This window comes from Ranitomeya imitator, chromosome 5, assembly GCF_032444005.1.
Source record: "Ranitomeya imitator isolate aRanImi1 chromosome 5, aRanImi1.pri, whole genome shotgun sequence".
In the NCBI taxonomy this organism is placed as follows: domain Eukaryota; kingdom Metazoa; phylum Chordata; class Amphibia; order Anura; family Dendrobatidae; genus Ranitomeya; species Ranitomeya imitator.
In genome coordinates this window covers 204,426,794-204,453,887 of record NC_091286.1, presented here as the reverse complement: position 1 = coordinate 204,453,887, position 27,094 = coordinate 204,426,794, and the positions used below count along the sequence as shown (strand labels likewise).

At 46.0% G+C, this 27,094-nt stretch overlaps 1 protein-coding gene across 2 annotated transcripts in view; it reads left to right on the top strand.

The window, feature by feature from the left end:
- Positions 1 to 27,094, top strand: part of AGPAT4 (1-acylglycerol-3-phosphate O-acyltransferase 4) — a 207,881-nt gene that overhangs the window by 104,649 nt on the left and 76,138 nt on the right. For both annotated transcript variants that reach the window (XM_069769523.1, XM_069769524.1), the window contains exon 3: positions 5,677 to 5,846. In XM_069769523.1, the coding sequence (XP_069625624.1) occupies positions 5,677 to 5,846 (170 nt within the window). The remainder of the gene's footprint in view (positions 1 to 5,676; positions 5,847 to 27,094) is intronic.

Sequence of the window (27,094 nt, the reverse complement as noted above, 5' to 3'; positions counted from 1 at the left end):
AGTGGGTGGATGTATCAGAGACACAACTTTCATGTACTTGTTGTATGGTTAGTACAACAGGGTGTGTGCAGTTTATGGCAACTGAGATGAATAGGAGTCAATTGTCAGCGAAATCTCATAAAAGTTTACAAACTACAGAGTCTACACCCTCACCCCTCAACCTGTCCCCCTCCGCCACCCGCACACATCATAAAGTTGCATAGAGAGCGAAGTTGACAAATATACTCCATGACAAATACAATTTTTTGTGACTGCTAGTGACTAGGGTTGAGCGACCTTGACTTTTTTAGGGTCGAGCCGGGTTTCGCGAAACCCGACTATCTCAAAAGTCGAGCCGAGTGAAATCGGCCGATTATGGCGAAAAGTCGAGGATCGACCGAAACACGAAACCCAATGCAAAGCAAATGGGATTTTTTTTTTTTTTCCTCTCTCTCTCTCTCTCTCTCTCTCTCTCCCTCTCTCTCTCTCCCTCTCTCTCCCTCTCTCTCTCTCTCTCTCTCTCTCTCTCCCCTCCGTCCGTCCCTGAACTGAAAAGCTGGTGTTACACATTGCAAATCGCTACAGCGCACAAGCGACAACATGGCGATAGGTCTTAGGGGCGTGGACGCCTATGTCATCACTCTGCCCACGCCCCTTCATTGGCTGAAAAAAATGGCGCCAAGCGCGTCATACGAAACGCGACTTTGGCGCGAAAGTCGCGTACCGCATGGCCGACCCCACACAGGGATCGGGTCGGGTTTCATGAAACCCGACTTTGCCAAAAGTCGGCGACTTTTGAAAATGAACGTCTCCTAGAGGTAGAAACTTTTCCTTGAAATAAGCATGTCCCCTGCCTGTAACACTCGAGTAGTGGTGAGATGAACAGACTGAAGGCCAGCAATAGCAGTATGCCAGACACACTTGGCACAAGCTGTCACAATAATGCACAACCTTGAAAGCTGGGGTACTCTTCACCCACTACAGGGAGAGGGTCTTTTGCAGGACCATTTCCAGGTGCCAATAATGGAGTTGGTTGGTGGCTGCACACACTGACCACAGTTGGGTCAAACAATCCAATAGACTATATTGCAAAGGCAGAGACAAACCTAACAAACTTACAAGGACAGGGAACATAAACAGGGACGCAGGAACCAGAGGACAACAAGAAATACCGACCGTACCACTAAACTGAAACTGAATAATCAGCAGTGAAGTAGAGGAGATGGCAGGTTTAAATATCCCTCTCATGGATCCCCTGACACCGCTGAGGTAGCGCCCAATCTCCACCCTCTTCCCAGAGAGATAAAGAAGGGTGAAGAGAAAGTGACCTTCCACCACATTCCTGTCTCCTGGCAACAGCTGAGGCTGGTCAACACGGCGTCCCAGACCCCTGAATAGCATCAGTGCTGGGAGCGGTAATGTCCCGCTTCAAAATGCCCTGAGGCAGGTCCCCTGGAATGGAGTACATGAGCACAGCGGGGTCCTGAACTGGCCCCACACCCCGAAGGTGGCACCCCACCTCTGGCAACTAGAGAACAGTGAGCAGCAACCCATCGGGGAGCCGGAATGTGCCCGGAAGCACGAGGGGCACGCTTGCGCTGCCTGACACTGCCACACTGAGTGATCATTTTAATGTGTTGGGCTGATGGCTATATTTTGTGTATGACCAGCATACCCTTGCCTTTATCGTCTTCTTCTGTTGCATCAGTCTGTTCTGTGCCACGTTTGATCAAGGATACCTGGCAACAATCAATGTATGAGGCTCCAGGCCTCTCGTTGTAACATGTTTGTTACATGGTTTCGAAGAAACATGGTTGAAATGGCTGAATGACTTTACCAGCATTGAAAGTCTTATGACATTAGAATTCCATGGAGAAGTATTCCTCTGTGTCAAATGTGGGCGGCCATGCTTAGAAGTCAGCCCTTGGGATCTGAGCCTCTATGACTTCTCATTATGTAGTGCGAGGTTTATTTGTGGGCAACCTAGGGACCAACAATGTATGTGTGCTTGTTGTATATACCGGTAGCCTGAACCTTCTGAACCGATCTAACATCACCATGGAAACCATAATACTGCTGTCTACAATGGGCCTGGGGGTTCATTCATGCTACTGTCTTCTTGCTGAATGTTTTTCTTTTCTTTTATATTATGTTGATTGAAATTGATTGAACAAGTGATGCACAGAAACAGGAGTTTGCATCAGTTTTTTACTGTTATATATATATATATATATATATATATATACAGTTAGGGCCAGAAATATTTGGACAGTGACACAAGTTTTGTTATTTTAGCTGTTTACAAAAACATGTTCAGAAATACAATTATATATATAATATGGGCTGAAAGTGCACACTCCCAGCTGCAATATGATAGTTTCCACATCCAAATCGGAGAAAGGGTTTAGGAATCATAGCTCTGTAATGCATAGCGTCCTCTTTTTCAAGGGACCAAAAGTAATTGGACAATGGACTCTAAGGGCTGCAATTAACTCTGAAGGCGTCTCCCTCGTTAACCTGTAATCAATGAAGTAGTTAAAAGGTCAGGGGTGGATTCCAGGTGTGTGGTTTTGCATTTGGAAGCTGTTGCTGTGAGCAGACAACATGCGGTCAAAGGAACTCTCAATTGAAGTGAAGCAGAACATCCTGAGGCTGAAAAAAAAGAAAAAATCCATCAGAGAGATAGCAGACATGCTTGGAGTAGCAAAATCAACAGTTGGGTACATTCTGAGAAAAAAGGAATTGACTGGTGAGCTTGGGAACTCAAAAAGGCCTGGGCGTCCACGGATGACAACAGTGGTGGATGATCGCCGCATACTTAATTTGGTGAAGAAGAACCCGTTCACAACATCAACTGAAGTCCAGAACACTCTCAGTGAAGTAGGTGTATCTGTCTCTAAGTCAACAGTAAAGAGAAGACTCCATGACAGTAAATACAAAGGGTTCACATCTAGATGCAAACCATTCATCAATACCAAAAATAGACAGGCCAGAGTTAAATTTGCAGAAAAACACCTCAAGAAGCCAGCTCAGTTCTGGAAAAGTATTCTATGGACAGATGAGACAAAGATCAACCTGTACCAGAATGATGGGAAGAAAAAAGTTTGGAGAAGAAAGGGAACGGCACATGATCCAAGGCACACCACATCCTCTGTAAAACATGGTGGAGGCAACGTGATGGCATGGGCATGCATGGCTTTCAATGGCACTGGGTCACTTGTGTTTATTGATGACATAAGAGCAGACAAGAGTAGCCGGATGAATTCTGAAGTGTACCGGGATATACTTTCAGCCCAGATTCAGCCAAATGCTGAAAAGTTGATTGGACGGCGCTTCATAGTACAGATGGAAAATGACCCCAAGCATACATCCAAAGCTACCCAGGAGTTCATGAGTGCCAAAAAGTGGAACATTCTGCAATGGCCAAGTCAATCTCCAGATCTAAACCCAATTGAGCATGCATTTCACTTGCTCAAATCCAGACTTAAGACGGAAAGACCCACAAACAAGCAAGACCTGAAGGCTGCGGCTGTAAAGGCCCGGCAAAGCATTAAGAAGGAGGAAACCCAGCGTTTGGTGATGTCCATGGGTTCCAGACTTAAGGCAGTGATTGCCTCCAAAGGATTTGCAACAAAATATTGAAAATAAAAATATTTTGTTTGGGTTATGTTTATTTGTCCAATTACTTTTGACCTCCTAAAATGTGGAGTGTTTGTAAAGAAATGTGTACAATTCCTACATTTTCTATCAGATATTTTTGTTCAACCCTTCAAATTAAACGTTACAATCTGCACTTGAATTCTGTTGTAGAGGTTTCATTTCCAATCCAATGTGGTGGCATGCAGAGCCCAACTCGCGAAAATTGTGTCACTGTCCAAATATTTCTGGCCCTAACTGTATATATATATATATATATATATATATATATATATATATATATATATATAATATGCATGGGGACATGAGCGAAATCTAAGCCCAAGTTCACATCTGCATAAAAAATTTTGATTTTTACATCTGTCATGGGAGCACAAAATGAAAATCAGTCTCCATATCACCGAGCTACGGAATCCATTCTTTAATTAAGTCTGAAATTCAGATAAAAGAATAATGTTCCAGTGGATGGAAAAATAGACTGTAGAACAAATCAGGCGACTGTTTTTTTACATTTTATATCCTTTTTTAAGTAAATACACTGTTAGTTTTAGTAAGCGACTTACAGTTTTTCTCATTTTTATTTAAGTAAAATTTATGATATCTGATCTCATACATTACCCTGATTCGTTACAAAGAATTTGCACCTCAGACTTAAAGGGCTTGTCCATTATCAGAAGAAAAGACTGTAGTCACTTATGTGATTGCAGACTGTGGAATCCTGACAGTATGCACTGCACACGTCATCCCCTTTCCTCTGTATTCCGCGTGCCGGTTGTTCTTGTTGAGGACAGTCATGACATGTGACCTCACAACCGCACGAGAAATAATAAGTGTGCGCATTGCATACTGTCACGATTTAGCAGTCTGCTGTCTCATAGCGTGACTGCACACTTTTCTTCTTAGACTGGACACCTCCATTAAGCACTGCCAAGTATCAGTTAAGCAAAGTTGCTTTGCTTTACTCACAAAGTTTTGGCCATTTTTGCACACGAGGTGCGATTGGTTGTCAAGAATGATCATCTTCTCCACTTTTGGTAAAACTGTCAGATATGTAAAAATGATTGCCACCGAATAAAATAATGAAACATCCAGGTAGAAGAACATTATCCATGAGGTTTATTTGCTTCAAGTAACACAACTATGGAAATATATTGGAATATTTTGAGATATTTCTTATTAGAACTTATAAAATACCACTGTTCTATCTAAATCAACGTAAATCTATAGTAATATACTAATATATTTGAAAGGAATCTATCACCATATTATTTCTACACCATCTGATAGTAGCATGATTTAGGGGCAGAAACCCTGATTCCACTCATGTATCACTTATTGGGCTGCTTGCTGCAGTTTTGATAAAATCAATGTTTTATCTGTTGCAGATCTACTTTTCTCTGAATGCTGAGCCCTGCATAACCTCACTCACACGACAGACTGATAGCTTTCCGTGTATACTGTGCATAGACAGAAAGCTGCCAATCAGGGGTGGGGGCGGGCTCAGTGGTTAAGACTGTTACTTTTCAGTGCTGGGGTCCTGGGTTAAAATCTGCAAGGAGTTTGTCTGTTCTCCCCGTGTTTGCATGGGTTTCCTCCAGGTTCTCTTGTTTCCTCCCACACTCTGAAGGCATACTGATAGGGAATTTAGATTGTGAGCCCCATTGGGGATAGTGCAGATAATGAATATAAAGTGCTGTGGAATATGATGGCGTTACAGAAGCAAGCATAATAAATAAATGCATTCAGAGCTCATGAATACAAAGGGCTAAATGGCAGCAGGTTTACTAGTCCTCTAGTGATAACACAATAATTTCATCAAAATTACAGTAAACAGCCCAGTAAGTGAAACAACACTGGAATCAGGGTCTCTGTCTACATAATGCTTTTCTTCTATTAGAATGCAAATACTTGGCGATAGATTCCCATACGATATCGAACATTGTAAAAGCTTCCCATTTTTTCAATCATTAAGTAGTGTTACATACAGGCTAGCTACGTGTCATTCATTTATAACAATATCCCATTGTTATTCTTTTGCAGAATTGGTGATGTTGCTGGAGTGGTGGTCGGACACTGACTGTACCCTATACACAGATCTTACAAACTATAGCAAGTATGGCAAAGAGAACGCTATAGTAATTCTCAACCATAACTTTGAAATCGACTTTCTCTGTGGTTGGAACTTTTGTGAGAGATTTGGTGTCCTGGGGGTAAGTATATAACCCTTTATGCCTTTAAATGATCCATCGAAGTGAACACTTTCTATCTGTTTGTATCTCTTCTTATTCACCGCAATTGTCACTTACGTAGGAACATAAGGATGGGAAATAGATGACATATTACGGTGCTGCTAATATATGGATACAAGTAGTAATACTAGTGGATACAAGTAGTAATACTAGTGCCTGGCAGTTTCTGCGCACTTCACATTACGTAAAGATAATAGTCATTTTGTGGCTTGTAAAGGTTCTTAGATTGCTTTTAGTCTGCGGGTGGAATATATTTTCCTAGGAAAATGGCCATATTTGTAATGACTATGTTTCAAGATGCTGAGGAGCAAAAAGGGATATGGGGCGGACGTCATGTTCTCTATTTGAAGTGTCAAGTTTTGCTGTTTTTTGTATCTCCTTCTGCTAAGTGGATGCTTAGCTGCATCATCTTTTGCGCCTCCGGCATTGACGTTACTAAGTGTAAGTATTTATGGCGCAGTACAATGCATGCAACATATGCTAGACTTGCTACTCTGCACGTATATTAATTAACCCCTAACATCTGGGGTTATTGTGTAAACTCTGCCCGAGCACGTGTCTTATTTGCATCAATAAGAATGTCAAAAGCTGCCAAATATATTTACTTATTTCTTAATTAATATATACAGGTTGAACCCAAATTATTTACACACATTGCAAATTAGGTTTATATTAGAAAAATTATAGAATATTTACTATTTGCAATAGACTGAACAAGAACAATTTACATAACTGAATACAACTTGTGGCTTCTCCAAATTCAGCACAAAATGGTAACTTAAATGAGTGTTGCAGTCGCAGAATTATTCAACCCATTGTATAGAAACCCTCATAAGAGCCTACACATATAAAAGAGGTGTTGTCTCAAGCACACCCAATGCAGCTAATCAATGGACTAACCAATCATGAGAAGAAAATATATCAAATACCTGGACTGGCTAGGGGGTTATTGATTGTGATGTTTGACTGCATGTTAGGCCAGTCTCACACGTCCAGATAATTCTGGTACTGGAATTATCCGTGTCCGTGTGTCCGTGTGCTTACCTTGAACATCAGTGTGCCGCCCGTGTGCCGACTGGGTACCACACGGAGCGTGCAGGAGACAGCACTAGAGATAAGCGCTGTCCCCTGCATCTGGTGCTGAAGCCGCCATTCATATCTTCTCTCCAGCAGCGTTCGCTGGAGAGAAGATATGAAAAATCCTTTTTTTTTTTTTCGTGTTTAAAATAAAGATCCCGGTCCCCTCCCCCCTCTCACCCCCTGTGCGCCCGCCCGCTGTTACTAAAATACTCACCCGGCTCCCTCGAAGCATCCTCTCTGCTCCGCACCTTCTCCAGTATGAGCTGTCATGTGGTGCCGCCCTTTACAGTCATGAATATGCGGCTCCACCCCTATGGGAGGTGCAGGAGTATATTCATGACTGTAATCGGCGGCACCACGTGACCGCTCATACAGGAGAAGCTGGCGCTAAGAGGAAGCCGCGAGGGAGCCGAGTGAGTATTTTATTAACAGCGGACGGGCGCACAGGGGGTGGGGGAGGGAGGGGACAGGGATCTTTATTTTAAACACGAAAAAAAAAAAGGATTTTTCATATCTTCTCTCTAGCGAACGCTGCTGGAGAGAAGATATGAATGGCGGCTTCAGCACCAGATGCAGGGGACAGCGCTTACTGTAGCGCTGTCTCCTGCATGGCACACGGACTGCACACGGACAGCGTCCGTGTGCGGTACGTGTTTTACACGAACCCATTGACTTTAATGGGTCCGTGTAATCCGTGCGCTCCCACGAACACTGACATGTCTCCGTGTTTTGCACATGGACACACGGTCCGTGAAAACACGCTGACATGTGCAGAGACACATTGATTTCAATGTGTCTACGTGAGTCATTGTCTCCGGTACGTGAGGAAACTGACACCTCACGTACCGGAGCCACTGACGTGTGAAACCGGCCTTACAAATTTGGCTTAGTCAAGAAAGTGGTACAAAAAGAGATAATTGCTTTGCACAAACATGGAAAAGGACACAAAAATATATAGCAAATACATTGAGTATTGCTAGATATACAGTTTGGGTAGAGTTTGCAAGTCAAAATTTAAAGGAACACTCTCAATACTACCTAGACGTGGCAAAAGTAGGAAACTATCACCAGGAAATTAGGCTACTTTCACACTTCCGTCGGTACGGGCCCATGGCAATGCATCAGGCTGACATACCGACGGACGTTGTGAAATAACTGCAAGACGTGGGCAGCGGATGCAGTTTTTCAATGCATCCGCTGCCCATTCTGCAGTCCGGGGAGGAGGGGGTGGGGTTTTGGCCGTGCATGTGCGGTCGGAAATGGCGGACACATTGCACAAAAAAAGTTACATTTAACTTTTTTGTGCGTCGCGTCTGCCAAAACACGACGGATCCGTCGCACGATGTGTGCCCATCCGTCGCGATCCGTCACTAATACAAGTCTATGGGCAAAAAACGCATCCTGCAAGCACATTTGCAGTATCCGTTTTTGCCCATAACGACGGATTGCGACGGAGGACAAAAGATGAAAGTGTGAAAGTAGCCTAAGGTACGTGCTAAATGCTAAAGGTTTCCATGCCAAAGCTACAAGTTGTACACCTGTAGCAACCCAAACTGATCCCACTGGTTTCTAGTATGCTGAAAACAATATAAATAAGCCACAGAACTTTGAGGAGTCTGTTCCACAGACAAAACAAAATTGGACATTTTCATGTCTATGGATTGCAATATGTCTGGAGGAAGAGGAGTAAAGTATACATTGAAAAGAAAACCTTGCCTACAGTAAAGCATGACAGTGGCTCGACAATGCTCTGGGGCTGCTGTGCTTCCTCTAACACTGGAAATGTGAATCTATTCACAAATGTGATGCTTATTGTGAAGTCACAACCCACGGACCAGCCGTGAGTCAGCGAAGTAAGACATTCTGGGGTCAATACCAAAAGAGCATGTAGTAAACCAAGGGAAAATATGAAGTCGTAAGTCAGGTCACATTCCAGGGTCAGAATACCAGAGAAATAGTGGATAAGCAAAGGGGCAATAACAAACGGGTAGTCAGAACACGGTCCAAACGTCAGCAGCAGAATATCAGATGCAGCAAAGGGGCAATAACAAACAGGTAGTCAGAAAAGGTCAGCAGCAGTAGATCAGGGGACAGGCGGCACACACCAGAGAGCACAAGCTTAGAATAAGCTTTTGACTGGCAATGATTTGGGCCAGACAGCTCACCTAAATAGCAGGGCAATTACCAAGAACAGGGAGCACCTGTGGAAATCTCTGCACCTGTCTATCAAAGCACCGACAGCTCAGCACTAGTGATGAGCAAGTGTGCTCGTTCGTTACTCGAGTTTTCTGAGCATGCTTGAGTCTCAACCAAGTATTGTCAGTGCTCAGATGCAATGGTCAGATCCATGCCCTGCATATTGCGTGGCTTAAAGAAAGATGCAGGGATTGCCTGCCATACACGGTTAAACTGTAGCCATGATTATTGGCTGTATTACAGCTACAAAACATGCGGAGCAGGGATCCGAGCACCGAAGCATCGGCAATACTCGGCTGAGACTCAAGCATGCTCGCAATACTCTAGTAACAAGCACACTCGCTCATCACTTCTCAGCATGCCCCAGCACAGGACAGGATTACAGAGCTGTCCATCACTGAGTCCCAGACACTCTGAGCAAAAGAATCGTGACAGGAAACCTGCAGCATTTGGAAAGATGGATTCAATCAAATTTAAAAAAAATCCTAGAAAACATTCTACTTTCTGTGCGTAAACTGAAATTAAAGCATCATTGGACATTCCAACAAGACAGTGATCTCAAACATATCCCCAAGGCTTAATTTCAGAAGAAATCCTGGAAGATTCTACTGTGACCATCACAGTGGCCTGACTTGAACCTCATAGATCTTTGGTGAGATTTGAAGAAGACAGATGCAGGAAAAAAACATAAGAGTCTAATTGAACTGGAGACCATAGCCAATGAGAAAGGGGGGGCTGGAATGGGCAGAGCTAGATGAAAGCCCCCCATGACTACGTTGCCATGGGAGGGTTTTTTCCCATATTATATTTTGAATTTAGTGAAGGGGATTGGCTGTGGGAAAAGGGGGGGAGGAGCTGGGGGGCTGGGTATCGCTGGCTAGGGGGAAAAAGTGCGGGAAGACGTGCAGTCACGAGGAGGAAGTCAGCAGAGAAAGACCCCCTCCACTGCAATTCGTTTACCTGGAGAAGATGGACTCGGTGGAAGGGATGATGGACCGGCTTCGAGAGATGGCGAGATCGCGCAGGGACGGATGGCTGCAGGAGCAGCTGGCCTCCTTGCTGGGGACCGCGGAGCCGCGTGGCAGCAGGACGAGGAGGACCAGGCCCCCAGAGCGCCTGTCGCCGGAGATTGGTACGCGCGGCAGGAGGAGGCCGCGGAGCCCCACTCGGGACCCTGTGGAGGCCTGGTGCTCTGGTGCGGCTGCTTCGCCCGGCGCCGCCTCCGGCAGGAATCCTGGCCCCCGACCTGCCGGCGCAGCGCGGCGGCGCACTATGGAGACCAGGAGCACGGCGGCTGGGCACGCTTCCCCTGTACTGCAGGCCGTACTGGAAGTGCGGTCTGCGCCTGTGTGCCGGGGTTCAGGGCAGCCTGGGAGAGAGCAGAGCGGCGTGGCGCCGGTGCGCACGACTCGGTCAGCAGCGGAGCAGAGGCGCCAGGCAGCTGCGACGGCTGCAGGGGGGAGTGGAACGGTTGCGGAGGATGTAGGCGCCCACGGAGCTATAGGAGGATGGGCGTCCGACACACGGAGAGGCCGGCAGAGCAGGCTGCAGGTCAGGCAGCCTCAGGACTCACAGGCTTGGGTGTTATGTAGGCAATCCAGTGACACAGTGTGCCAGCAATCAGAGCACATACAGTGATCTGACAATAACCCAAAAACAATAGAACGAGCTCTGAGACGTGGAATCTCTGTAGACCGCAATACCTGAACCTATCCTAAACACAACTAAAGGCAGCTGTGGATTGCGCCTGTCACTATCTATGCAACTCGGCACAGCCTGAGGAGCTGACTAGCCTGAAGATAGAAAAACAAGCCTGACTTGCCTCAGAAAAATACCCCAAAGGAAAAGGCAGCCCCCCACATATAATGACTGTTAGCAAGATGAAAAGACAAACGTAGGGATGAAATAGATTCAGCAAAGTGAGGCCCGATATTCTAGATAGAGCGAGGATAGCAAAGAGAACTTTGCAGTCTACAAAAAACCCTAAAGCAAAAAACCACGCAAAGGGGGCAAAAAGACCCACCGTGCCGAACTAACGGCACGGCGGTACACCCTTTGCGTCTCAGAGCTACCAGCAAAACAAATTGACAAGCTGGACAGAAAAAGTAGTAACAAAAGCAAAGAAGCACTTATCTAAGCAGAGCAGCAGGCCACAGGAAAGATCCAGAAGCTCAGATCCAACACTGGAACATTGACAAGGAGCAAGGAAGACAGAATCAGGCGGAGTTAAATAACAAAGCAGCCAACGAGCTCACCAGAACACCTGAGGGAGGAAGCTCAGAAGCTGCAGTACCACTTGTGACCACAGGAGTGAATTCAGCCACAGAATTCACAACAGTACCCCCCCTTGAGGAGGGGTCACCGAACCCTCACCAGAGCCCCCAGGCCGACCAGGATGAGCCACATGAAAGGCACGAACAAGATCTGGAGCATGGACATCAGAGGCAAAAACCCAGGAATTATCTTCCTGAGCATAACCCTTCCATTTAACCAGATACTGGAGTTTCCGTCTAGAAACACGGGAATCCAAAATTTTCTCCACAATATACTCCAATTCCCCCTCCACCAAAACCGGGGCAGGAGGCTCAACAGATGGAACCATAGGTGCCACGTATCTCCGCAACAACGACCTATGGAATACATTATGTATGGAAAAGGAGTCTGGGAGGGTCAGACGAAAAGACACAGGATTGAGAATCTCAGAAATCCTATACGGACCAATAAAACAAGGTTTAAATTTAGGAGAGGAAACCTTCATAGGAATATGACGAGAAGATAACCAAACCAGATCCCCAACACGAAGTCGGGGACCCACACGGCGTCTGCGATTAGCGAAAAGTTGAGCCTTCTCCTGGGACAAGGTCAAATTGTCCACTACCTGAGTCCAGATCTGCTGCAACCTGTCCACCACAGAATCCACACCAGGACAGTCCGAAGACTCAACCTGTCCTGAAGAGAAACGAGGATGGAACCCAGAATTGCAGAAAAATGGAGAGACCAAGGTAGCCGAGCTGGCCCGATTATTAAGGGCGAACTCAGCCAACGGCAAAAAGAACACCCAATCATCCTGGTCTGCAGAAACAAAACATCTCAGATATGTTTCCAAGGTCTGATTGGTTCGTTCGGTCTGGCCATTAGTCTGAGGATGGAAAGCCGAGGAAAAAGATAAGTCAATGCCCATCCTACCACAAAAGGCTCGCCAAAATCTTGAAACAAACTGGGAACCTCTGTCAGAAACAATATTCTCAGGAATGCCATGCAAACGAACCACATGCTGGAAGAACAAAGGCACCAAATCAGAGGAGGAAGGCAATTTTACCAAGGGCACCAGATGGACCATTTTAGAAAAGCGATCACAGACCACCCAAATGACTGACATCTTTTGAGAAACGGGAAGGTCAGAAATGAAATCCATCGAAATATGTGTCCAAGGCCTCTTTGGGACCGGCAAGGGCAAAAGCAACCCACTGGCACGTGAACAGCAGGGCTTAGCCCTAGCACAAATCCCACAGGACTGCACAAAAGTACGTACATCCCGTGACAGAGATGGCCACCAGAAGGATCTAGCCACTAACTCTCCAGGATGACCAGCCAACACCGAACAATGAAGTTCAGAGATAACTTTACTAGTCCACCTATCAGGGACGAACAGTTTCTCCGCCGGACAACGATCAGGTTTATTCGCCTGAAATTTTTGCAACACTCGCCGCAAATCAGGGGAGATGGCAGACACAATGACTCCTTCCTTGAGGATACTCGCCGGCTCAGATGAACCCGGAGAGTCGGGCACAAAACTCCTAGACAGAGCATCCGCCTTCACATTTTTAGAGCCCGGAAGGTACGAAATCACAAAATCGAAGCGGGCAAAAAATAACGACCAACGGGCCTGTCTAGGATTCAAGCGCTTGGCAGACTCGAGATAAGTAAGGTTCTTATGATCAGTCAATACCACCACGCGATGCTTAGCTCCTTCAAGCCAATGACGCCATTCCTCGAATGCCCACTTCATGGCCAGCAACTCTCGGTTGCCCACATCATAATTACGCTCAGAAGCCGAAAACTTCCTGGAAAAGAAAGTACATGGTTTCAACACTGAGCAACCAGAACCTCTCTGTGACAAAACCGCCCCTGCTCCAATCTCAGAAGCATCAACCTCGACCTGGAACGGAAGAGAAACATCTGGTTGACACAACACAGGGGCAGAACAAAAACGATGCTTCAACTCCTGAAAAGCTTCCACAGCAGCAGAAGACCAATTAACCAAATCAGCACCCTTCTTGGTCAAATCGGTCAATGGTTTGGCAATGCTAGAAAAATTACAGATGAAGCGACGATAAAAATTAGCAAAGCCCAGGAATTTTTGCAGACTTTTCAGAGATGTCGGCTGAGTCCAATCCTGGATGGCTTGGACCTTAACCGGATCCATCTCGATAGTAGAAGGGGAAAAGATGAACCCCAAAAATGACACTTTCTGCACACCGAAGAGACACTTTGATCCCTTCACAAACAAAGAATTAGCACGCAGGACCTGGAAAACCATTCTGACCTGCTTCACATGAGAGTCCCAATCATCTGAGAAGATCAAAATGTCATCCAAGTAAACAATCAGGAATTTATCCAGATACTCACGGAAGATGTCATGCATAAAAGACTGAAACACAGATGGAGCATTGGCAAGTCCGAACGGCATCACTAGATACTCAAAATGACCCTCGGGCGTATTAAATGCAGTTTTCCATTCATCTCCTTGCCTGATTCTCACCAGATTATACGCACCACGAAGATCTATCTTAGTGAACCAACTAGCCCCCTTAATCCGAGCAAACAAGTCAGATAACAATGGCAAGGGATACTGAAATTTAACAGAGATCTTATTAAGAAGGCGGTAATCAATACACGGTCTCAGCGAACCATCCTTCTTGGCTACAAAAAAGAACCCTGCTCCCAGTGGTGATGACGATGGGCGAATATGTCCCTTCTCCAGGGATTCCTTCACATAACTGCGCATAGCGGCGTGTTCAGGCACGGATAAATTAAATAATCGACCTTTAGGGAATTTACTACCAGGAATCAAATTGATAGCACAATCACAATCCCTATGCGGAGGTAGGGCATCGGACTTGGGCTCTTCAAATACATCCTGATAATCAGACAAGAACTCTGGGACCTCAGAAGGAGTGGATGACGAAATAGACAAAAATGGAACATCACCATGTACCCCCTGACAACCCCAGCTGGATACCGACATAGAGTTCCAATCCAATACTGGATTATGGGTTTGCAGCCATGGCAACCCCAACACGACCACATCATGCAGATTATGTAGCACCAGAAAGCGAATAACTTCCTGATGTGCAGGAGCCATGCACATGGTCAGCTGGGTCCAGTACTGAGGTTTATTCTTGGCCAAAGGTGTAGCATCAATTCCTCTCAACGGAATAGGACACCGCAAAGGCTCCAAGAAAAACCCACAACGTTTAGCATAATCCAAATCCATCAGATTCAGGGCAGCGCCTGAATCCACAAACGCCATGACAGAATACGATGACAAAGAGCATATCAAGGTAATGGACAGAAGGAATTTGGATTGTACAGTACCAATGACGGCAGACCTATCGAACCGCTTAGTGCGCTTAGGACAATCAGAAATAGCATGAGTGGAATCACCACAGTAGAAACACAGACCATTCAGACGTCTGTGTTCTTGCCGTTCAACTCTGGTCATAGTCCTATCGCACTGCATAGGCTCAGGTTTAATCTTAGACAATACTGCCAAATGGTGCACAGATTTACGCTCGCGCAAGCGTCGACCGATCTGAATGGCCAAAGACATAGACTCATTCAAACCAGCAGGCATAGGAAAACCCACCATGACATCCTTAAGAGCCTCAGAGAGACCCTTTCTGAACAAAGCTGCCAGCGCAGATTCATTCCACAGAGTGAGTACTGACCACTTCCTAAATTTCTGACAATATACTTCTATATTATCCTGACCCTAGCACAAAGCCAGCAAATTTTTCTCAGCCTGATCCACTGAATTAGGCTCATCGTAAAGTAATCCGAGCGCCAGGAAAAACGCATTGACATTACTCAATGCAGGGTCTCCTGGCGCAAGAGAAAATGCCCAGTCCTGAGGGTCGCCGCGCAAAAAAGAAATGATAATCAAAACCTGTTGAATAGGATTACCAGAAGAATGAGGTTTCAAGGCCAGAAATAGCTTACAATTATTTTTGAAATTAAGAAACTTAGTTCTATCACCAAAAAACAAATCAGGAATAGGAATTCTTGGTTCTAACATAGATTTCTGATCAATAGTATCTTGAATCCTTTGTACATTTGTAACGAGATTAGCCATTGAAGAGCACAGACCCTGAATATCCATGTCCACACCTGTGTCCTGAAACACCCAAATGTCTAGGGGAAAAAAAAGACTGAACACAGAGCTGAGAAAAAAAAATGATGTCAGAACTTCTTTTTTCCCTCTATTGAGAATCATTAGGTAGGCTCCTTGTACTGTTATGTAGGCAATCCAGTGACACAGTGTGCCAGCAATCAGAGCACATACAGTGATCTGACAATAACCCAAAAACAATAGAACGAGCTCTGAGACGTGGAATCTCTGTAGACCGCAATACCTGAACCTATCCTAAACACAACTAAAGGCAGCTGTGGATTGCGCCTGTCACTACCTATGCAACTCGGCACAGCCTGAGGAGCTGACTAGCCTGAAGATAGAAAAACAAGCCTGACTTGCCTCAGAGAAATACCCCAAAGGAAAAGGCAGCCCCCCACATATAATGACTGTTAGCAAGATGAAAAGACAAACGTAGGGATGAAATAGATTCAGCAAAGTGAGGCCCGATATTCTAGATAGAGCGAGGATAGCAAAGAGAACTTTGCAGTCTACAAAAAACCCTAAAGCAAAAAACCACGCAAAGGGGGCAAAAAGACCCACCGTGCCGAACTAACGGCACGGCGGTACACCCTTTGCGTCTCAGAGCTACCAGCAAAACAAATTGACAAGCTGGACAGAAAAAGTAGTAACAAAAGCAAAGAAGCACTTATCTAAGCAGAGCAGCAGGCCACAGGAAAGATCCAGAAGCTCAGATCCAACACTGGAACATTGACAAGGAGCAAGGAAGACAGAATCAGGCGGAGTTAAATAACAAAGCAGCCAACGAGCTCACCAGAACACCTGAGGGAGGAAGCTCAGAAGCTGCAGTACCACTTGTGACCACAGGAGTGAATTCAGCCACAGAATTCACAACACTTGGGACAACAGCGGCACAGCAAGAGGCAGCAGGCTGCGGGAGACGGCGGCTGACGTCAGATCCAGGTCCGGCAGACGGTCTAGGGAGCGCCAAGGATCCCCTGCTCCGGTCCCCCCTGGTGACGAGGAGGCCAGGGGCGTGGGCCTGGAGCGGCAGGGCTACGACGCCAGGAGCGAGTCGGGGAGCGAACAATCGGAGGACGGAATGCGGCAGGAGTCTGGATGTCCGGCTGACGGGGACACAGCACCAGCGCAGCCCCATGAGTATATGTCCACGTCTACTTTGTCTCAGTCAGGTGATAGTTTAAGGGGGGTTGGGGGTATCGGGGGTACGGCATCCGATAATAGTGCTATGGCGGGGGTAGGGGGTTCTGGGATGTCGGGAATTAGTGATATTTTGGCCGGGGTGTCACATTTTCTGAAAAGTCTGGAAGGGGGAGTTGCAGAGGGGGATGGGGGGTCCCCCCTGGGAGCCTGGTTACAGGGTGTGAGGGCGGGATCGCGGTTGGCAAGTGACGCAGCTAGTTCTGGGGGGTCAGCACAGGCATCGTCTGCCGGCGTATCGGTGTCGGTGCAGACTGAGAAGGATAAGGGGGATACAGTAAAGTTGGACGACAGGGCAAAGGGGGAGGTGTACGTTTGCTTTGAGGGCCCGCTGGGGGCGCATTTAAAGAAGGTGAAGGAGAGGATTTGGAAAGATGAGTATGTGGAGATTTTCTCCCTACTCCCCTTGGAAAAAATTAATTTGGACAAGAGTAAGAAGGAGGACAGTAAAAAAGAGGAGGAGGAGAAGAGAAGGTGGCGGTTGATTCCGCAAACCTTCGTTAATTGGCAGCAGGCTTTTGCGATACTGGCTAGCGTCATAGGTGAGAAATTTCCGGATAACTGTTCGGGCCTGTTTTGTTACTTTGACTCGATAGGTGAGGCATATCGTACTTATGGGGGTCAGGCGTGGCTCCGTTATGACGAGCAGTTCCGTCAGAGGAAGGCAGTTAGGCCCGAAATCAAATGGGACCAAAAGGATATCGGGCTTTGGTTGAAAGTCATGGCTCAGGTGAGATATGGACAGTCCTTTCAGGGTGGCGGGGGCGCCAGCACTCAGCAATCAGGACATGCCAGCGGAGGCCAGGGAGCCCAGGGCGGGAAAGAGAAGTCTGGTACTTGTTGGCAATTTAATGATGGCCAATGTAAGTCCGGGAACTCCTGCAAATTTAAGCACGTTTGTTCCCATTGCAACGGGAGCTCCCACGGAGCGTCAAAATGTTTCAAAAAAGCCAAGGGTAAGCCAGGAATGGGTGGTACTCAAGGGGGAGACACCGGTGAGGCTTCAAGGGATGGCCCCTTATCTAAATAGATACCCTGATCAAGAAAAGGCGGGAATTCTTTTACGAGGTTTTTCTGAGGGTTTTCGGATTCCGGCCCCTACTCATGCGGTTCCCTTTACTACTAAAAATTTGAGGTCAGCGGATTTACATGCTGAGGTAGTCAGCAGTAAGTTGGCGAAAGAGGTAGAACTGGGTAGGATGGCCGGGCCATTTAGTTCATTGCCCATTGAAGGCATGGTCGTTTCCCCTTTGGGGGTGGTGCCCAAGATGGAGCCGAACAAGTTTCGGTTGATCCAACATTTGTCGTACCCAAAGGGGAGGTCAGTTAATGATGGCATAGATGGGGAGCTATGTTCAGTGGTGTACACCTCGTTCGATACGGCAGTGCAATGGGTACGGCGGTATGGCGAAGGGTATTTACTGGCCAAGACAGATATTGAATCGGCTTTTCGGTTGCTCCCGGTGCACCCGGATAGCATTCCTTTGTTGGGTTGTTGTTGGAAAGGTGGTTTTTATCTGGACAGATGTTTGCCTATGGGATGTTCGATTTCTTGTTCACTGTTTGAGACGTTTAGCACGTTTCTGGAATGGGTGATTAGGGATGTTTCCGGGGTTCCTTCCGCCATTCACTATTTGGATGATTTTTTGTTTATTGGCCCCCCTGATTCCGCCGTATGCAGGAATTTGTTGGCTACTATGGAGTGGATGGCTGGGTTGTTTGGCGTACCGTTGGCAAAGGAGAAGACTGAGGGACCCTGTAAGGTTCTGAGTTTTTTGGGCATCCTTATCGATTCAGAGAAGATGGAGTGTAGGTTACCTGAGGACAAAGTTTTGTTGCTGGTACAAGAGGTGCACAGGATTGGTCATTTGCGTAAGGTGACTTTGAAGGAATTGCAGTCCCTTTTGGGGCGTTTGAATTTTGCGTGCCGGATCATGCCCATTGGTCAAATTTTTTGCCGTAGGTTGTCGTTGGCAACGGCCGGTGTTAGGGCGGCACATCATTTTGTTCGTTTAACCAAGGAGCATAGAGAAGATTTGGTGGTTTGGCAGCGTTTTTTGTCGAATTATAATGGTCGCTCCTTGATTCAGTTGGAAGCCGTGGACGATTTTGACTGTGAAATTTTCACGGATGCGGCCGGTTCGGTTGGATACGGCGCGTATTGTGGAGGTCGATGGAGTGCGGATGTGTGGCCAGAAGGATGGCGAAAGCAGGGTCTAACTAAGAATCTTTCACTCTTAGAACTTTTCCCAATTGTGGTGTCGGTTGTGATTTGGGGTGACGTTTTTCAAAATCGGAAGGTCAGGTTTCATTGTGATAATTTAAGTGTGGTCGCTATTATCAATAGTTTAACCTCTTCCTCTCCCCCGGTGATTAGGCTGGTTAGGGAACTGGTGTTGCGCTGCTTGGAGTTAAATGCATACATTTCTGCAGTACATGTATCGGGTGTACAAAAGTCTATAGCAGATGCTTTGTCTCGTTCACAGCTGGAACGTTTCCGGGAGTTGGCCCCAGATGCGGACGCCTCAGGAGTGGTATGCCCTTCACGTTTGTGGAAAATTGTTGCAGACGAGGAGGACGGTTGATTCAATCCTCGGTCTCGAGGTCGACGTGGCTTGCTTACAAATCGGCTTGGGAAATCTGGGAGAGCTGGTCTGGCCAATGGGGAGTGGCTGAATCTGACAGCGATAGGACAATGGCGGTATTGTTTTTGGTGGGCAAAGCAGCTGAGTGGAATTGGTCTGTATCGAAAGTGAACAAATTCATGGCGGGCTTGGCCTTTGGCTTCAAGCTGCAGGGGTCGGTCGATGTTACCAAGAATTTTCTCGTAGTTCAGGCCTTGAGGGGTTTTCGGAGCGGGAACGTTAGTGTTGATAAGCGTAGACCCATTTCTTTTAGTTTGTTAGTTAGGTTAGGAGACGCAGTTGGGAGAATTTGTGGTTCTCAGTTTGAAGCTGCCTTGTTTAGGTTGGCATATTCTTGGGCGTTTTTTGGGGCTTTGAGATTGGGCGAGCTGGTGTCCCCTAACAAAGCTAAGGCGGGAGGTTTGTCGGCAGAGGATGTTGATTTTTGGGTAGGAGGTATTTCCTTTTTGATTCAACGGTCGAAGACTGACAGGTTCGGAAAGGGAAAGCGGGTGGTATTAGGGAGGGTAAATGGATGTTTGATGTGTCCGCAGCGATGTTTGGAGGAGTACTGGGGTTTGTGGTCGGTGAGGTCGGGCCCGTTACTTTGCCACCAAGACGGGACTTTCTTGTCACGTTTTCAATTTTCGGCGGTTTTGAAAAAGGTTTAGGTCGAGTTGGGACTGGATCCTGGGTCCTACGGGTCTCATTCTTTTAGAATTGGGGCTGCCACGGTTGCGGATGGTTTGGGTTTAGGGACTGATGTGATTAAACGAATCGGGCGATGGAGTTCTAATCGTTATTTGACTTATATACGGCATTAGTTTGTTTGGGGACTATGTAGCCTTTTGGTTCATTTAATTATTGTTCTGTTTTTCAGGTCGGCCCCCGTTATTGACATGGATTTTCGGACATTCGTTCGTGTATTGGGGTGCGGCGCGGGCTGACGCTAGGCCGGACGGCAGACAATTGGGTTTTCGCCGCGACACGGTAGCGATTCGATGGTTGGGGTTCCGGGGTATGTTATGGAACAGGGTGTTGCCCGAATTTTCCCGGGCGGTGCGTCTGGATAGAGCTCCGGATATCTTGCTGGTGCACATGGGGGGGAACGATTTGGGTACGAAGCCGGTTAGGGAATTGATCAGGGACATCCGCTTCGATTTTTTGAGATTGTGGGTCTCTTATCCGGGAGTTCTGATGTTATGGTCCGACATTGTGCCGAGGAAGCAGTGAAGGTTGGCTCGGTCCTTGACAGGCATTAATAGGGCCAGGATCAAACTTAATAGGGCTGTGGGGAAGTTTGTATCCAGGAATGGGGGAATTGCAGTGAGGCACTTTGAGTTGGAGGCCGGGGGCGGTAACTTCTGGAGAGAGGATGGCGTGCACTTAAACGATATCGGTATTGACTTGTGGGCGCTTGCCATAGAGGAGGGTGTGGAAAGGGCGTTGTCGGTGGTGGGGCACTCACGAGCCTGAGGTGGTCAGGGCTGTTCGTGGTTGGCGGGGGGGCGGGGTTCTTGGAGTTGGTGATGTTTATTGGAGGAAGGTCAATTGGATGGGGGTGGATCTGGCTTGTGGTTACGCGCTCTGGACGGGGATTGTCCTCGGGAGCTTTCGGGTTTTTGGTCTGCCCTGAAAAAGGGTTACATGGTGCCCTCGAGCTGGTGGTTACGGCTGAGGGTAAAAAGTGTTGGTTTTTGCCTATATATATATGATGCCAGATCTTTTAGCTCCAAGAACCCTCCCCCTCAAGTTTTCAGATAATTCTGTATGATTATAATGTTTTAATTGTTGTTTGTTAATAAACTGGCCGCTGTGGCCAAAAATTTCCAAAGAATTTAATGTGTCATGCTCTTTTTGCATATTTAGCATAAGACGGGGTGGCAGAGTCTGGTCTGGGGGTGGGGGGGGAAATATGTTCCATATGGGCTATACGCGGTCATGTGCTATGATTCCTCAGGATTGCTGCTAGAATCTTGTATCTAAAGAAAAACAACAACAATAACATTACATTTTAACATTAGACAGTGTAGGTACTGTCCCAATTGGGTATACCTTGTCGTGGTGGGACAGCATTATGTTTTTTTTTTAATCAAAAACAGTGTTTACTAAGTACGCTATGTTAATTATTTAAGGCACTTGCTTTTTTACTTATTTATTTTCATTAGGGTATATGCACACATTGTCGTTTCTTTAGAAGCTGCTATCTGCAGCAGGTGATAGCAACCAATGGTGCTCTACTAACTGCTACTGTATATAACCTTGTCATAATTCTGAAACTGCAGCAGTTATTAAAAATGGCAACTTGCATTGAATTAGGAGAAACAGCTTGTTATACTAATTGTGTTCAGGTATTTAAATTGTTCCTGTTTTATTGGATTATTGTGAAGAGAAAAAAGTTTGGAAATGTTGCTAATTAACATAATTTGCAATGGCGAGGATCTTAATTTTTATTGCAACCATATATTGTTAAAGGGGTTTTTTAAGAATCAACTTGCTGGAGCTGAGCTTTAATACCAGGCAAATCCCATGTGCAAAAGTTGTTTCTGGGAAAAAAAATAAAACAACAGACAACCCCTGTAAAATGGCATCCTTGGTCACAATTACTGTTATTGCGAACAGTTAAGCAAGTTGAAGATAAAATGATCTCTAAAAGGGATAGGCCATGTGCACACGTACAGTATTTTTCACGTTTTTTTTCGCTATAAAAATGTGATAAAAACGCGAAAAAAATGCTTACATATGCCTCCTATTATTTACAATGTATTCCGCATTTCTTGTGCAAATGTTGCCTTTTTTTCAACGAAAAAATCGCATCACGGAAAAAAAAGCAACATGTTCATTAAATTTGCGGAATTGCGGTGACTCCAAACACCTAGGAATGCATTGATCTGCTTACTTTCCGCATGGGGCTGTGCACACCATGCGGGAAGTAAGCAGATTATGTGCGGTTGGTACCCAGGGTGGAGGAGAGGAGACTCTCCTCCACGGACTGGGCACCATATAATTGGTTAAAAAAAAAAGAATTAAAATTAAAAAACAGTGATATACTCACCTTCGATGTCTTCCCGCCTCTCATCGGTGCACGCTGCCGCTTCCGTTCCTATAGATGATCTGTGTGAAGGACCTGTGATGACGTCGCCGTCTTGTAATTGGTCACGTGACCGCTCACGTGACCGCGACGTCATGGAAGGTCCTGCACACACACACCATCTATAGGAACGGACGCCGCTGAGGAGATCGGCTGTCTGCGGGTGAGTATAGCCATTTTTTTTATTTTATTTTATTATTTTTAAACATTCTATCCTTTACTATTGATGCTGCATAGGCTGCATCTATAGTAAAAAGTTGGTCACACTTGTCAAACACTATGTTTGACAAGTGTGACCAACCTGTCAGTCAGTTTTCCAAGCGATGCTACAGATCGCTTGGAAAACTTTAGCATTCTGCAAGCTAATTACGCTTGCAAAATGCTAAGAAAACCGGGGAAAAAACGCAAAAAAAAAATGCAGATTTCTTACAGAAAATTTCTGGTTTTCTTCAGGAAATTTCTGCAAGAAATCCTGACGTGTGCACATACCCTAAGTTAAAGATGACACAATTCCTTTGTATTTTGATGCATTTTAAAAATTACACAAAGGACAATGTGCAGATGCAAAAGTTTAGGCACCATTGGAGATTTGTGTGCTCAGATAACTTTGGCCAAGGTTTCAGACCTTAATTAACCTGTTAGAGTCAGGGCTTGTTCTCTATCATCGCTAGCAAAGGCCAAAAAACAGCAGCCATGGGTTCTTCTACGCAGCTGCCTAGCACTCTGAAAATGAAAATGGTGGAGGCCCACAAAGCAGGAGAAGGCTAAAAGAAGATACCAATGCATTTTCAAGTTGCCCTTTCCTCAGTTAAAATTGTAATTAAGAAATGGCAGTTAATAGAAGGAGGTAAAGATTAGGTCTGGAAATTTCAGTGAGAGCTGCTCGTAGGATTGCTAGAGAGGCAAATCAAAACCCCTGCTTGACTCCAAAAGACATTTAGGCCATGTTCACACTTTGCGTTTTTTACCACGGAACCGCTGCAATTTTGCAGCTGCGGGTCTGCAGCAGTTTCCATAGCGTTTACAGTAACCTGTAAACCCTATGGAAACCGCAAACCGCTGTGCACCTGCTGCGGGAAAAACCGCGCGGGAACGCAGCGGTTTACAACCCGCAGCATGTCACTTCTTTGTGCAGAATCGCGGCGGTTCTGCACCCATAGGAATGCATTGATCCGCTTACTTCCCGCATGGGGCTGTGCCCACCATGCGGGAAGTAAGCGGATAATGTGCGGGTGGTACCCGGGGTGGAGGAGAGGAGACTCTCCTCCAGGCCCCGGGAACCATATTTGTGGGTAAAAAAAATAATTAAAATAAAAAATAAGCTATACTCACCTCCCAGCGCTGCACGCGGCCGTCTGGTCTCAGGTTTGCTATGCGACCAGGACCTGCGGTGACGTCGCGGTCACATGACCGTGCCGTCACGAAGGTCCTTCTAGCACAGCATCTTTGGAACCGGACCGCCGCCTGCAGCGCCGAGGAGATCGGGACGTCAGAGGGTGAGTATATCATTATTTTATTATTTTTAACATTACTATTGATGCTGCATATTGCTGCATATGCAGCATCAATAGTAGGAGTAAAATCCCGCAGCGGAACCCGCAGGACAAAACGTGATAAATCTGCAGGGATAACCGCAGCGGGTTTGCCCTGCAGATTTATCAAATCCGCTGCGGGAAAACCCGCAGGGACCCGACGCTATGTGTGAACATAGCCTAAGAAAGAGTTAGCTGACTCTGGAGTTGTGGTACTTTGTTCCAATGTTCAGAGACTCTAGCACAAATATTGCCTTCATGGAAAAGTCACCAGAAGAAAACCTCTCCTGTGTCCTCACCATAAAATTCAGCGTCAGAAGTATGCAAAACAACATCTAAACAAGCCTGATGCATTCTGGAATCAAGTTATGTGGACCGATGAGGTTAAAATACAACTCTTTGGCCACAATGATCAAAGGTACAGTATGTGTGGAGAAAAAAGGCACAGAACTTCAGGAAAAGAACATATCATCAACTATTAAAGGGAACCTGTCAGCAAGATTGTGCACAGTAACCTACAGACAGTGTCAGGTGGGCATTGGTATAATGAATAAAATGATACATGAGATGATGTGACGCACTGATAAGGTATTCAAAATGCAGATTGCTGACAGGTCACTGATCCCTCAGTGACTTGCCCCCTAGTTTGCATAATAAATATCAGTACATACTTAAAAAAAGAAAAAAAAAACCTTCTGCGGGCAGACACCTGCTCTGCAGCATAATCACATGTTTCATGTCCCAATAATACATGTTCCTGATGTTATTCAGCTAGAAAAAAAGATTCAATTTGAAAATGGCACCCGCCGTGCCTGCGCGGTAGCAGCTATTGGTGTATATAGCTGTGGTCCGATAGCCATCTTATTATAGAAGAAAAAAGAATTCCTCTCCCAAGATGGCTCCGGCCTTGCCTGCACAGTAGCAGGTTGTCAATAGAAATAAACACTTTTACTTTTGTATTGAAGAACTGAAATAAATTAACTTTTTGATGATATTCCAATTTTATGAGAAGCACCTGTAGTATAATACACTCTCCATAGTCCTCCATATATAATAATACACACCCCATAGTCCTCCATATAGTTTAATGCACTCCCCATAGTCCTTGTGGAGACACGGGGGGGGGGCACCAAGGTCTGCTAGCCAGAAATGCATGAACCAGGAATCATCCTGCCGAAAGCCCGCGCTCCTTTTAACATGGGCTTAACACTACTCAGACAACACAGGGCGAGGGTAAAACAGTGTGGCAATGCTTTATTGAACCACAAAAGAGGCAGATAACACATAGAACAGTCCCAGCACAGTACCCAAGGTACCAAGGTCGCTACCCCACCTGTGGCACGCACACAGAGAGGAAGTAACGACAAGCATAAGGAGATGACAGTCCATTGAGTCCATATAAGGTACAAGGTCAGTTGATCCGAAGATCACAACCTGACGTCTCCAAATGTCTCCATGGAACCAGGCGACCAGTGGGTCCTAATCCAGGCTTTCTCCAAACGTATCCATGGTCCAGCAGTGGTCAATGGAGCAGATCTGTATTCTTTCAGCCAGAGTTGAAAACTCCTAGGTTGTTTCCTGTAGAATGATAGATCAGTGTCCTTCGTGATGGTGCCATGATATTGGCTGCTGTCCTGTCTCTGGTCCTTTGGATGTATATGTCCTGGCAGAATCTCTGGCTGTCTCTCTCCCCGTCTCTCTGTCTCTGAGACTCTTTATACAGAGGTATGTAACCTAATTTTAGATTTACCCAGTGTCCTTCACTCCAGCATCAAGATAAAGGGAACAATGGTGATGAGATCAAGTAGCATTACTTGATTATTTAATCTATTTGCATAGTTTTTCCCTCTCTGCTTTTGAAGTCATCAAACTGGATCCATAATACAATGCATAATTAGCATATCAGCAAAAATCACTAGACATCAAATATATGTTATATGAAATGTCAGCTTACAAGTCACTATTATAGGCCTACATCAGCAAAAGTATAGATAACAGCATATTCTCCTTGGTTTGCTAAAGGTACCGTCACACTAAGCGACACTGCAGCGATACTGACAACGATCCGGATCGCTGCAGCGTCGCTGTTTGGTCGCTGGAGAGCTGTCACACAGACAGCTCTCCAGCGACCAACGATCCCGAGGTCCCCGGTAACCAGGGTAAACATCGGGTTACTAAGCGCAGGGCCGCGCTTAGTAACCCGATGTTTACCCTGGTTACCAGCGTAAAATAAAAAAAAAAAAAACACTACATACGTACCTTCCGCTGTCTGTCCCCGGCGCTGTGCTTCCCGCACTGACTGTGAGCACAGCGGCCGGAAAGCACAGCGGTGACGTCACCGCTCTGCTTTCCGGCCGCTGTGCTTACACAGGGCAGAGAAGCAGAGCGCCGAGGGACAAACAGCGGAAGGTAAGTATGTAGTGTTTGTTTTTTTTTTACCTTTACGCTGGTAACCAGGGTAAACATCGGGTTACTAAGCGCGGCCCTGCGCTTAGTAACCCGATGTTTACCCTGGTTACCAGCGAAGACATCGCTGAATCGGCGTCACACACGCCGATTCAGCGATGTCAGCAGGAAGTCCAGCGACGAAATAAAGTTCTGGACTTTCTGCAGTGACCAACGACATCACAGCAGGATTCTGATCGCTGCTGTGTGTCAAACTGAACGATATCGCTAGCCAGGACGCTGCAACGTCACGGATCGCTAGCGATATCGTTTAGTGTGACGGTACCTTAAAAATAGTCATCTGGGTATTAAAGATATAATCCGGTTTCTTCACAGTCCTCAGTACAGTATAATGTATCCCATAAGCCTCCGTATTGTATAATGTACCCCCTATAATCTTCCACATAGCATAATGCACACCCCATAGTCCTCCATACAGCATAGCGCACTTTTCATCTTTCCATAGTTTTCCATATAGAGCCATAGTCCTCCATACAGTATAATGCACAGACCATAGTCTTGAATATAGTATAATGCTCCCATAGTCCTCCATGTAGTACAATGCATTCCCCATTGTATAAAGCACCCCATAATCCTTCATATTGTGTAATGCATTCCCCATAGTCCTCCATACAGTATAATGCACA